At 41.5% G+C, this 13,286-nt stretch overlaps 2 protein-coding genes across 3 annotated transcripts in view; one reads left to right on the forward strand and one right to left on the reverse strand.

Annotated features, from left to right (window-relative positions):
- slc39a11 (solute carrier family 39, member 11) overlaps positions 1–2,482 on the reverse strand; it is a 116,000-nt gene extending 113,518 nt beyond the window's left edge. Inside the window, exons 1-3 of one of the 2 annotated variants that reach the window (XM_080462486.1) lie at positions 2,436–2,482; positions 1,355–1,472; positions 1,115–1,153 (exon numbers count right to left, since the gene is read on the reverse strand). In XM_080462486.1, the coding sequence (XP_080318612.1) occupies positions 1,115–1,153; positions 1,355–1,462 (147 nt within the window). In that variant the 5' untranslated portion in view covers positions 1,463–1,472; positions 2,436–2,482. The remainder of the gene's footprint in view (positions 1–1,114; positions 1,154–1,354; positions 1,473–2,435) is intronic. The other variant, XM_080462485.1, reaches the window with a different exon arrangement.
- Positions 2,483–10,013: 7,531 nt separating this feature from the next.
- Positions 10,014–11,033, forward strand: LOC308120795 (somatostatin receptor type 2; the record flags this gene model as incomplete). The annotated part of the gene is made up of 1 exon (XM_080481622.1): positions 10,014–11,033. The coding sequence occupies one exon, from the start codon at positions 10,014–10,016 to the stop codon at positions 11,031–11,033; it is 1,020 nt and encodes a 339-aa protein (XP_080337748.1).
- Positions 11,034–13,286: the final 2,253 nt, after the last annotated feature.

Here is a 13,286-nt window from a genome sequence, read left to right on the forward strand (position 1 = left end):
CCAATCTAAGCCTTGAGATCTCACACCAAAGCAGAATAAAAGTAAAATCGGACAGATTCTGCCTATACATCAACCAATAACTCATTCTGAGTGGAAAAGTTAATGAACAATACATTTCAGGTAGACATAGAACCCACTGGATTTGATAAAAGTTACGCAAATAATTAATAGAAACCCCTCTCATTTCTTCTCATGCTTTATGGCGTTTCATGAGAGCAGCAGGAACAAGAACCGGGATGTAAATGAGCACACTCAGATAATGGAGGAGAGAGATGTGATAACTTGAACTTTCACACTTTTTTTTTCTTTCATTTTTTTTTTTTTTTTAATCCCCCTCGAGGAAGCGTGCACTCTCTCTCATCATTTCGCATTAGCCTTATCAAACCACTGATCTGATCCCGAGTAATTATCAGCCAGCTCAAAATCACCTGGAGGGACCCCAATTAAATCCACAGTTTATACAAAAAAATTAAAATAAAAATCTGTCATTAATAAAGCTAAACTCAGAGAGATTATGCCGCCTGATTTTCAGCACAAGCTGAAATTTGAACGTTATAATGCTGTCAAATGTATACTTTAACAAAACAAAAGACAAAACTACAGTTTTCTATACGAGTAGAACTTCTCTTTGGGGGGATTGATTGATAACGTTTTGAACTATCTTTCACTTATTAAATACGAAACCTTATTAGGAAACTCAGTCAAATATCATGGTTGTTAATGTCAGTTTAGGTTGTTTTTTTTATATCTTGAGGTTTATTCATGCCCTTTTTGTATTTATTTGGAGGCTTTGAACCTAATATGGACCGTAATTTAATATATTTGTAGAAAAACTGTGCAGCTTTTCTACATTTACATCGCTTCAGTATCCAAGTTTACTTTCACAAGTTGATCATCTTAGATTACTCGCTAATTTCCTCCACTTGGCTCTAAACTGATTGACCTGCTGGTAAACAAAAGGATGAAATAGCCAAAATCAGAGTGGAATGGTTTAGTGTATTTTCAGTTTCAGTGCCTCCTTAGATGTAATAAAGCAACAGGAATCATCACATTGCAGCCTCGTCCTACCTACAGACTGAGTGTGAGCATGTGGACTAAAAGATATCTCACTCACCCCAGCTGCAAAGCCCAAGCTGCCATCCAGGATGCGTTTCTGAAAAGAGCAGAGAGAAAGAAAAAATAGGTTAAATTAAAAGTGACCTCTTCTCAGATTCTGTGACATTCAGTAAATGAGTGTTAAATCGGGTTGAATGGAGGACTCTCACTTGGAAGAACTCGACGCCCAACCTCTGTCAGACTGTTCTATTAGCTTTTGTCAAACATTTCAGGATCACTTTAGTGGAGGGGAGGGTACCTGTCGGCTGGAGAAGACAAACACCAGGGCGGCTCCGGCGGCCGTCAGTCCCCAGGTGAAGAGAGTCCCGAGCAGCGCCTGGGTGACGGGGCTGTAGCCTTCCAGCATCGTGCCAGAGCTGAAGACCAGACACATACAGTCCAAATCAACCAGTGACAGCCACAGACACTATTGACATTATTTGTGCACCCCAATAAATTACAAAAACTGTTTGTATAACAAAACATGTGCATCTTGCTTACATGATTTTATAAGACCAAAGTCATTGCACTCCCTAATTTGTGAAGTTCTAGATTGCTTCTGCCACCAGAAAACGACATAACAACAAGACAATGAGAAAGCAAAGACAGATCGAATGACATGTTTGGAAAACAGGGGTGAATGCACTCAGGACCACTCCTCTTCATTCAACAAGCTGCCTCCAAGGATTGACATTACAAGCCTAAGACACAGCCTCTGTGTTTATTTCAGAGCCAAACCAGAGCAAACAAGCTCTGAATCTCTGTTTGCAGAGGACTGTAATATCCCGGATCTCTTCACTTAGATGTCAGCAAGTGTCAGTTGAGGATCTGGACTTAATTTACAATTCAGTTGGTATCATCTGTTGCAAAGACAAAGCAACAATTGTGAATTAACGCTTATAAATGGATTTGCATCGAAGAAGTTTGGGTAGACACAATCATCTAGTAACATATGCCCAGACTAACGTGCAGCATGGCGACCATTCATTTATGAGCAAAAGACTTTAAATAAACCGGCAAAAATGCATCGACAAATCACTGTTTCTACATGTAGATAAAGACACAGCAGGATCATTTTCATACGGTGACAATCAAAGCTATTTTCATATTGATAAACTACCAAAACATTTCTTTTCGACTCTTTTCTCGCAGCCAGATTACATACACAACCAGCTCACTTTAAACTCTGTCTCGCCTTTTACTTTGAGTATCAAAGTCATATTCTTTCGAAATCCACTCGTGATATCTGCAAAACACGGGAATTCATTCGGCGCCGCAGCATGTCATTAAAATAGAAGGTAAAGCCGAGTTTTAAAACATTACTGATGAGGTCTACTCACTTCTTACGACCACGACTCCTCTCTGTTTACTTCCTACTTCCCGGTACACGTGTCTATGACGGGTTAAGCCCCGCCCCTGCTTGCAGATGATTGGTCGGCCGCGTTAACGGTAACGAGTCTCACAATTTATGAAATTAACACAAAAACCTCATAAAAGATTATGATTCACACAAAAAAAAGAAAAACCTAATAGATGCACATTGTCTACAATGCATGTATAATATATAATGTATTTGTTTTTCTGATATGCATATTAGATTACATACATCTTTATTGTTACTACACTGAAATGTTGATTTGCAGATGCAAGAAAACAGTAAACTGCAGTACAATGTGTGGGAATTCTCAGTTATGAAGCATTACTACTACTATTACTACTACTAGTACTACTACTACTACTATTGCTACTACTACTAATACTACTACTACTAATAATAATAATAATAATAATAATAACTATTATCATTATAATAATAATGTGTCCTTTGACACTGATTTAATGTTAACAACATTAACATGCTTTAGACAACGAACTGTAACACAACTAAAAACTAGGGTTAGAAATGTGATCTATAAAGGAGTGAAAAGGAAATAGCATTTTGATTGACTATTAAAAACAGGATTAGCCAGCCAGATGTAAATAAAAGAAATAATCAAAGTGCAGATTAGGCCTATGTAGATATGGCCTGCCTCCCAAAATCAACCTGTTTGATGGTCCCATCCGGACTGGTGGATGACTCTGCACAGTACGAGGAAAAACAAAAAAACGACTTTCACTTTTCAATGAAAGTAATTATTGTTCCTTATCTATCTATCTAAAGGAAGCTTGCTGGCAGTTGAAGTTTATAATGCTCTCACTGTAATGGACTGGCCCCATTGAACTGAAATTTGAGAAGAAGGAAAAAAGTGGTTTATAAGATGGATGGAAATTATAATGAAACATGAAATTATCTATTGATATACCAAACATCGATTCACTATATTTCTCTGAAAATTCACCAAATCAATTCAGAGTAATTTGTACAAGAAAGAGACAAAAAAATGAATAAGCCTTCATTTTTCTTTTGCGTTTAATATTTTTGCATTTATCTTCGTTTTTAACGCAGACCGACATATTGAACCATGATGATCTATCGAGGTCACTTTTAATACATAACCTTTAGTTGTAACAGATATATTTCTTTGTTTTTCGCGACATGCGTTCACTCCAGCCGAGAATCTGGACGCTTCCAACACATTTGGGTGCACAAGTGTGTCCATGTGTGGGCTTTATGCCGTGCGTTGACAAGAAACAGATTGGGAGATGCTGCTCCGGGGATTTTTTTTTTTTTTTTTCCTCGTCTCTCCCCAGCAGAGGAAGATTCCAGGATCGCTCTTGTCGTTCATCTCTCAGCTGGATTTTCTTGGGGCTAATACAGAATTTCCCGTCTTTGTAAATTTGGAATCCCCACAAAGAACACATCCGATAGTGAAATCATGGTGACTCACAAGTTTAGAAATTTTTGCATGTTGCACGCTCACGTTTCCAGGCAGTCCGGTAAGTAAGAGGACAAGTGTTCCTGGCGGGACGTTTGGATTGAACCAAATGTTTCACAGTTCTTAACTCCCGGTCTTTGGCTTTACTGGAACTGCTTGGGTTTTAAAGAAAATTCTCAGGAACGCAACGTGACTAAATGTGACGAGCTCGTCCAATAAAAAAAAAAATATGTAAAATCTGTTTGTGATAACTGTTCACACCGATGCCCGGAGAATAACAAAGGCTGGTTCCGCTGTGTGAAAATCACTGTGAAAATCAATGTTGATTATGGATATCTTTCAATAGGAAGATTCCCGGCGACAGTAACAGTTGCAGATTGTAATCATCACTTTGCCCTCAAATCCTTGACCAAGATACTATTACCGTGAAATTCATAATTTTCCTTAGACCCGTTTAGAGTACTTTTTATGTGAAAACACATTGTTTTTGACTTTTCGTTTCAGAAAAGTTTTGCATTTTAACAGCTGTGTTAATAAAACGTTGTCCATTTACAGAAATTATGTTTTTTTTTTTAATGAAACCGCACGCACATGCACGTGGAGAACATTACCCTATAAACAGTAACAATAGCCAGTACAAAGACATTCTTCTGGACGGACGACCAAGTTGGATTATTATGGCTGACTCAATGGACAACCGAAACCCAATGAAAGTTTTTCATTTTCACTTGAAAATGTTGTTTTGTAGCCTGAAGCTACTCTTATAAAGTGCAGAAAAAGCTTAAAAAACAAAGGCAAGACAAGGATCCCTTTATAGAATGCATTTTTTCAGTCAAACACTATATTTAAGAGGTGTCATATGAGTAGTTTTCTATAATAACAGTCCACATGCAGGGCATTGCCTTGATGATGTCACAGAGTGTAGCATTATAATGGGCCTCATGTGGTGGTATATTGACTTTTCTGCATGTGGGGAGGTCTCTCAATTCGCGATGTGAAAGAGAACACGTTACAGATGGTACGGCTTTGGCTCAGCTTGTAGAGCAGGTTGTCTTTCAATCTGGATGTTGGCGGCACGATCCCCCGCTTCGACCTAAATGTGTGTCGAAGTGCTTCTTGGTAAGACACTGAATCGAAGTTGCTCCCAATACTGCCCGTGGACCTTGGTATGGCAGGAATCACCACTGTGTGTGGATGTGATTGATCCATTCGTTCTCCTCCGATGCCACTCTCAGTGGAGGATTGTGCAAAGCTGGAGCCTGAGCCCATCTGTCCAACACTGTACGCATGTTGAAGTGTCTTTGAGCAATACAGCGAACCCCCAAACTGCTCCCAATGGATGGATTTAACGCCTCGCATGGTATCCACCTCCACTGGTGTGCGTCTGTGAGTGAACCAGTGGAAAGCGCTTCGGGGTGCCAATCCACCTGCCATATCTTTTCTCCATGAAAAAAGGAAGGCCTTTTCTTACACAGTGCCGACGGTGTGCAGACAACCATTGTATCAATATCGCAAATGTCACAACGGTCATCTCACTACGCAGCTATGACCTACGGCAGTCTGCAGATTCCCACGGAATTCAATTCTGCATTCCTCATCTTTTTCTACACGCAACTTTTCCCATGTTCACAATTGTGATAAGAACAGAAGGCTTTATGCTTGGCCGGCTTCACTCACGTGTCTTCCGATTACAGCGGTGGTGAGCGTTACATGTCGTGCAGGATTCACGTTGTTCTTTTTGCCTCTTGATGCACTTGAAGGCTGCGATTCAGGGGAAGGTTATATGATTCAATCAAATCTATTGTGGTGTCCAAGTCTGTGATTCAACAAATAGCAGAGAATAACTCCATACAAGGATACACAAACCACCCCCCATTCATTGCTCGCTGACTGAATTCCCTCATTTGCAACTCGACATGTCTCTTTTCACGGTACTGGATTGAATCTACATCCTCAAAATGCAGCATGCATGGAGGAATCGTTTCAGTTTTTTTCTTTTTATCTTTCTGGCGAGTCTTAAATCGATTTCTGTTCTTACCAGATTGACCATCTGCACCAAGTGTCTGCTCAAAAAGAAGCCCCCGTTCCTTTATAATTTAGAGTGTGCAACTTCAAACGTGTGTTTGCTTCGGATGCGTTCGATCCCCGCTGCTTTATGCTGATGTGACTTCAAAGCACCTGCACTGGAAAGACCCCAACAAGGCGTCACCATGCGTATTAACGTGACATGAAAACCACCACTGACAGTGACTCTGGTTCGTTTGTACTAACATCTCAGAACTGACAATCCCACTTTGGACAAGAACATAACCCCCCCCCCCCCCCAATATACTCAGATTACATACTGCCAATTTCAATCAAACACAGATGAGTGCGAGTGAGACAAACATTCCTTTACATATGTTTCATTTCTCTCTGTTGCAATCACAGAAGTTTATATTACTCATAAGTGACCGGGTTTACAGCCAGTGTTGCTGGGAAACAAAAGAAAGATGAAAATAGCCTGAAGAAGATCCAAAGCTACCATGCGCAGCTTTCTCCTGTGGCCCCACTACCACTTCCAAGTATAGTGAAACTATTTGCTGCTGCGTGTCATTCCATGTGTGACATCTTTAACCCGAAAAGTGCCGTTTCATGAAATCGTTTAGTCATAGTGCTGTGTGATTCACTTTTTACTAGAATCATATGATTTTATTAGCGGTACAGATGGTATCTGTGTTTTGTTGGGGTTCTTTGTGAGGAACGCAAGCAGCCGCATTTGTCTGCTACTTTAGTTTCATGTAAAGCATTAGTCATGACAGAAAGTATTGTCCAGAAATATCACAAAGACTTTCACTGTATGAGAATACATATCTGACTATTTTCTGTTTGCAACATCGGCTCTGTAAATCTTAAGGCAGACAAAATCCAAAGATCAATATGTTGGTGACGTCAGTCCTGGTTTTATTGTGGAGCCACGTTGTCCAGCTTCGGCCCTGTTTACGTGACGTTTTTAAGTGAAAATGGAAAACCTTTCTTGCGTTTTGGGGGAAAATGCAACTATTTGAAAAGAGTCTGACTCCGTCTTCATGGAAACGGGGTAAAATGCACCTTTTTGGAACTGATTCTGCTGTGCAGGCACCACATTCGTAATAAATAGTTGTTGTGCACACGCGTGAGTAGATGACCAATAACCATGGCGGCCTCCAGAGTGTCATGGCTCCCCGTCCATATTCTCCTGGGACTTGGCAGTTTTATAGTTGGGAGTGACCCGGAATAGCAATCCAACTTCGTTGGTCCATACGAATGTCCGTGTACTCATTATTGTTAATGTTTATAGCGTGTTGTTATCCGAGCATGTGTGTATTGGTTTCATTATAAAAACAACCAGCAGCTCCCAATAGTAGCTGTGCATTCTAACGACACTGGACCAGCTTCAAGAGCTGCTACTGTTCAGGAAGTTAAATGTTCAAAGAGTGAAGATTGTCTAGAAGGCTCTCCATTCCGAACAAAAGCGTAATGCCTTTATGAGCAAGGAAAAACCTGTCTGTGTTTATACAGATTAGTTATGCACTCTGCACAGTTCTCAGAAACAGTGCGGTTGTCTTAAGTGGGTGCGAATATGCTTATTGAAGAGCGATGCAGGAGTTCCAGAGACCTAAATAGAAATGAGAGTAAAAGCCCTAAGGTTAACATAAATGAAGTTTTCTGTAACATTTAAAACCCCACATAAGGAGGACTATAATCCAGAAATTAAACCACAGGTATTCTCTTGTGGAGAGAGTGGTAACCATGACAACAGTGTGCATTATTGACTCTTTATAACTATACAGAGCTGGCTTTTTCTTTTTTCTTTTTAGAAGTAAGTCACACTCACTTCCCTGACAATAAGACATGTTTTGCGGGACACTAGCACCACCAGCCTAGTGAGCGAATTCTTTTGTTGGTGAAATGAATATAAATCCAGTCTAGTTGAGTTTTATAAAGATTGAATGCAAAAAAAAAGGCTTAAAATATGTATAACAAGTCATGAACTTTATCAATTATCTCAATGAGTGCTCTTTAAAGGGTTAGTAAATCAGCCATCTGCTCAAAGATCTTAACTTAAAAGTAATTTGTGGCATTCTTTGAATGCAGGTTTTGTCCTATTTCACACTATACTATTTAGCTATTGTCTTGTCCAACTTAGTCCACCATCTCAAAACACAAATTTTTAACAGCACCCGTGGGTTGTAGTGATATACAATGCCAAGATTTTTCCTGGAGATTGAGCTGGAAGGATGTCTTGGATATTTCTCAAGTTTTTTTTACACAATGAGAAATTGAATTATGGAAATCTGAGTGGCTATTAAAAGTTAAAACAGCCCACCGTCGCTGTCAGAGTCTTCACGTCTCGGTTATTTTGTTCAGCCTGGTTGAAAAGCGTTTTATAGCTGTTCCGCTGGGGGCTGAAAAGGGCAATGAAAAGTTGCTGTCATATGGAGGGGGGGGGGGGTGCAATAATTGTTTCAGTATGAGGATAACAGGGCTATTTTTAAACGGTCTCCAAAAGAATGCACTCACCGTTCAGCACTCGTTTGTACACAGGGAAAGTGGCATTTTAAGGCCGTGTGCTGTCATAATCACCTTGGACATATTTGATGGACACAGCAGGAGACAACAATACATTTCTTCTTCACACAATAAGACAGAATAATAGAAAAGCCTTTTCAAGTCACACTCAAATCCGGAAGGTTGCGCGAAATTCTTGGAAATGTCGATACAAACCTTAGCCGTGTGTCCGCTGTGGAATGCCGCTCTCTGCAGCACGTGCATGTAGGATGCTTGCATGTCTGTCTCAACACTGCCGTGAAATACTGACTGTGAAATCTCAAGCTGTCAAACAGCTTGAGATTTAATACGTTGAAGTGAAGTGTTTCAAGACATAGTTACGTGGGGTTGGGGTTTGGGGTGCCGAAGCGGGCTCCGTCACATGAAGTGGGTGCTCCCTAGAGAAAAGTTAGACTACAACCTAACGAGGAGTGTCGAGGGATGTGTGCCTTGAGGAGTCTGAGGAAATTTGATGATTGAACCAGTAAAGGAGGTGAAAACTGCCTTTCAGAACGAATAGAAACAGATTGTGACAAAGTACAGATTGGCTGGATTTGACAAGATTTTTGCTTATGTTGCGCTGGAGTTTAGTTTTTTGTTGTTTTCTGGGGGATGTACCAGAAGTATTTCAGCTATGCGTGTCGGAGCCGCAGTGACCCCCTGCTGAACTGTGAGGGAGCAATGCAGGCAGGACACAGGGGGAAGGCAAGCGACAGCAAAATGGATGATGGAAGAAGTGGCGGTGCTGCTGGTGGTGGGGGTGAGGTAAACAGAAATGAAGGGTAGAGAAGATAGACTGGAGAGAGAGAAAAAAAAAAGTTATAAAAACAAAAGTATTGCGGCAGATGGGGCCAGGGTTTACCTTGGAAACACCATTACAGCCAAGGAGCCGATGGGGGTGGGGGTGCTCAGCTCAGCTCGGGAGGGGGCGTGAGCCAAGCTGGAGTTTATCACAATCTTTGAAGACTGATGAACTCGAGGAGGGAGGAATGGGATGGGACGGGTAGAAGGGGTGTGTGTGGTCCATTCAGACACACACAAACATCCAGCAGTAGACACACTCCTCACACACCGAGGGGGAAGCGATATAAAAGGGCTCCCAGGGAGAAAGAGTGGTCAGGCAAGCTCCTGAACGGCTGTGCCACTCTTGCTGTATGCCGGCATGGGTCTCTGTGTGTGTGTATGTGTGTTTGAGAACACACATGGCTGTCTAAAGAAACGCGTCCTGACTTCACAGCCAACCATCACAACTAAGGAATAAACTTTTACTGTTCTTGCTGTCAGAAGATAAAAGGAATCGAGCGGATTGTTGACCGGAGGCTAAAGTCATCGGGCAGATCTTGAACCTGAAAACCCTGTTCAGCTTTCAGGTTTATCGCTTGACTTGTTTACTTGTCTTTCTTTGACTGTTTTTTAGCCTCCACCACAAGGGACTGAAGAGGTGACCGCTCACTGAGGGAATTAAATAATATTTTTTTTTCTATTCTGGGCTGCCAGTGTATTCGCAACGTCTTGTGTGGAAACTGAGGCAAGATGGAAGACTCATTTTTAATAGAGACAGACTTCAATCACACCTACCTGGATGAACATTTTTACTTTGAGGACAATATGGACGGTTTCAGCATCACCATGGCCATCCTGTACCTGGTGGTTTGCATCGTGGGGCTAGCGGGGAACTCCCTCGTCATCATTGCTATTTTGAAACTGGACAAGATGTCGTCCTCCACAACGGTGTACATTTTCAACTTGGCATTGGCTGACGGTCTCTTCATGGTCGGCCTTCCGTTCATAGCGAGCCAGAACTTCCAGAACCAGTGGATGTTCGGTGACATGGCGTGCAAAGCTGTCATGGTGTTGGACGGCATCAACCAGTTCACTAGCGTGTTTTGCCTGACGATGATGAGCATCGATCGCTTCATGGCGCTGGTGGATCCGCTCCGGTTTGCCCATTGGAGAACGCCGCGCTGTGCCAAGATTGTGTCGGCGTTCCTGTGGCTGTTCTCCCTCCTCACCATTCTCCCGATGGCCCTTCACTTCTCGGCTGACCACGGCCTGTGCATACCAGACTTCAACTCAGATGACTGGTGGCTTGGCGTCCTCTCTTACACCTTCATCATGGGCTTCGCTCTGCCGTTCATGGTCATGATGGCCTCCTACGTGGCGTTACTTTTCACCCTACGCTCCCAGCGTCTCCGGGCCTCGGCACAGAACCAAGAAAACCAGCAATTGGAGCGGCAGGTCACCAAAATGGTGGTGGCAGTTGTGGTTGTGTTCGGAATATGCTGGCTGCCCTTTTACATCTTCAACTTCTGCTCCTTGTACCAGAACGGCCTGGTCCTGACCTTCACCAGGGCTTTTGAGTTTGTGGTGCTGCTGTCGTACTCGTGGAGCTGCGCTAACCCCATCCTGTACGCCTGCCTCTCGGACACCTTCAGGAGGCACTTCCGCACCCTGCTCTGCCCCGTCGCCAAACCATCTCCCAGCTTGCAGTGCAACACTGAATGGTACGACCTTAATGACAGAGGTGTGCGGGAAGTCACTGTTCTACCTTAGAAAAACAAAGTCACCATTTCGCAAAAAGATTTTTTGTCATGATGCACCGCATGATGCTTTTAGAATTGTATTTACTCCATTGAAAGTTTGAAGAATTGTTATGAATGTGAACTAGGGATGCATGGAATCCACGTTATTTTCATCCAGAGGACGGTATTCTTTATATATTAGGTGTATATAGGTGTTTGATCAAATGTCAGCAGAGACTGGACTTTGCATCACTCTCCTGTTGAACCCACACGTCCATGTTTGAGTGCTGACTGCAAGTCTCTCTGCCGGCCTCAAAAATATATCCCGTCCTCCCTGCGGAGATGAAAGAGTTGACTTTGTGCATAAGCAGTGCTTCTCCTGAAAAGTTTCCCTCACAGGAAAATAAAAGCCAAAGAGACGGAAGCTCGCCCATCAAACTGCATGATTCAGTCTAATTTACATGATTATCGTGCTTTTGAATGCCGATGTTCGATGGTGGTGCACCGACAGCTGTGTGACTCAGACCTGTTGTATAATTTCTGCTTTTGAGAACTCTTGCCTCGGAGGCGACGTCTCCTGTTATACTGCTCTTCAGCCACACTAATAAAACCACACACAAGAGGGATAAAGTGCAGACAGGTGGAGAGTGGACAGAATAGCACAGGTCTCATGCCCTCGACCAAACACACACACTCTGTGGACAGCATTTCCACCGCTGGAAGTTTCAGAGGACCGTGTTTGTGCTTGGGTGGCCATGTGCATGCACTTGCATTTTTTTCTGCGTACTTCAGTTCCCCAGAGCGACTTCATATTGCAGACTTTGTATTCTGATGCTACCCTGCCTGATTAGACAGGCTCTTCTGAAACTATCTACCATAGAATCCACCGGCTTTCCATGAAAGTGCAGATTTTGGGGGATTTTGTTTAAGACAGCCACCTGATCCTCATACATTAATGTAGTTCTGGTACAAAGCTCCTTCTCCCATGATGAATAAAGTGTGTGTGATTATAACTAAAGTTTCCATTCTGAACTAGGAGAGTTCACGTGACAGCAAGTCTGACATCATCTGCAATAAAGTGACACTGGCACATTTAGGCACGTGAATGAAATGATATTTAATGTGGGTCGGTTTTCATAAAGTGCATCACAACATGGCTAATGCTAATGTAAATACCAAGTGCTGCTATGTTATGAAATGTGCTTACCATTAAATTTTCCAGTTTCCCAGTGGGACCTGTGTAGCTCAGCAGTGTTAATGTGTATTCCCTGTATCTCTGAGTCGGATTGTTCCCACTTCCCAGTCACCAGTGAAAACATTCATTTAAAACCTGGTTGTCAGTCTGGTCCAGCTGCACTCTGCTATATTATCAAGGGTTTTTCATTATTAACACAACAAAACTGTCATGCATTTGCTTGTTTTGGAATAAACATTATGTTCTTTCAGTCTGTGCATTGTGTTTTCTACAATATGCAGTCACATATTTTCAATAGTATCCATTTAAAATACATTAAAACCTTTTTTCAAACTTTATTAACCACATCATAACTGAGATACATTTGAGGATTACTATAAAACTACTGTGGTACAAGCTAAAATATTTTTTTGATAACCTAAATTACAAGTGTTGATGGTCAGCCAGATTTATTCAACAACTGGCATTTGTTAGCTGAAGCTAATGGAGAAGTATCAACACTATCATATTACATTTGCTACAAGCTTAAAAGCAAGGCTTAACTTAACTGTTTTTTAAATATTTTCAAAGCCAACGTATTTTATATATATATATCTGTGCTTGATATTACTTATTTTAACTAATATCAACAGATTGTGACACACTTTAGTAAATCAAAAGACCAAAGTTACTTTAAAGACTGAAGTAGAGAGGGATTATTTACAATAAACAAACGTGACATTATTTTAGGACTTGTGAGCGATAATATCTTTATATATATATACTTATAAAGTTTTTTTAAATGAAAGTTATTTTGATCAAACAAAAACCCAGTATGTGTGGACTGTGTGATCTTTGATACATATCAACAGCTTCATTTCTCTATTGTTATTGTCACAATTCCTGCAACCACTAGAGGGCCTTTGTCTATTTCTGAGGTTTAATCATGAGTTTATCATTGACGGAATAGTCTCTGTTTTGACTTGTCTTTTTACAGGTCAAAACCTTGATGGGTAAAAATGTGTAGGGGAACAGGTAATGTCATTTTTGAGTAAGCACTTGTCACTCCATAAGATGAAAAAAAGGGTCCTGTTTACACAAAGTTTTGAA

Source organism: Lipophrys pholis, assembly GCF_963383615.2.
Source record: "Lipophrys pholis genome assembly, chromosome: 1".
Taxonomy (NCBI): Eukaryota; Metazoa; Chordata; class Actinopteri; order Blenniiformes; family Blenniidae; genus Lipophrys; species Lipophrys pholis.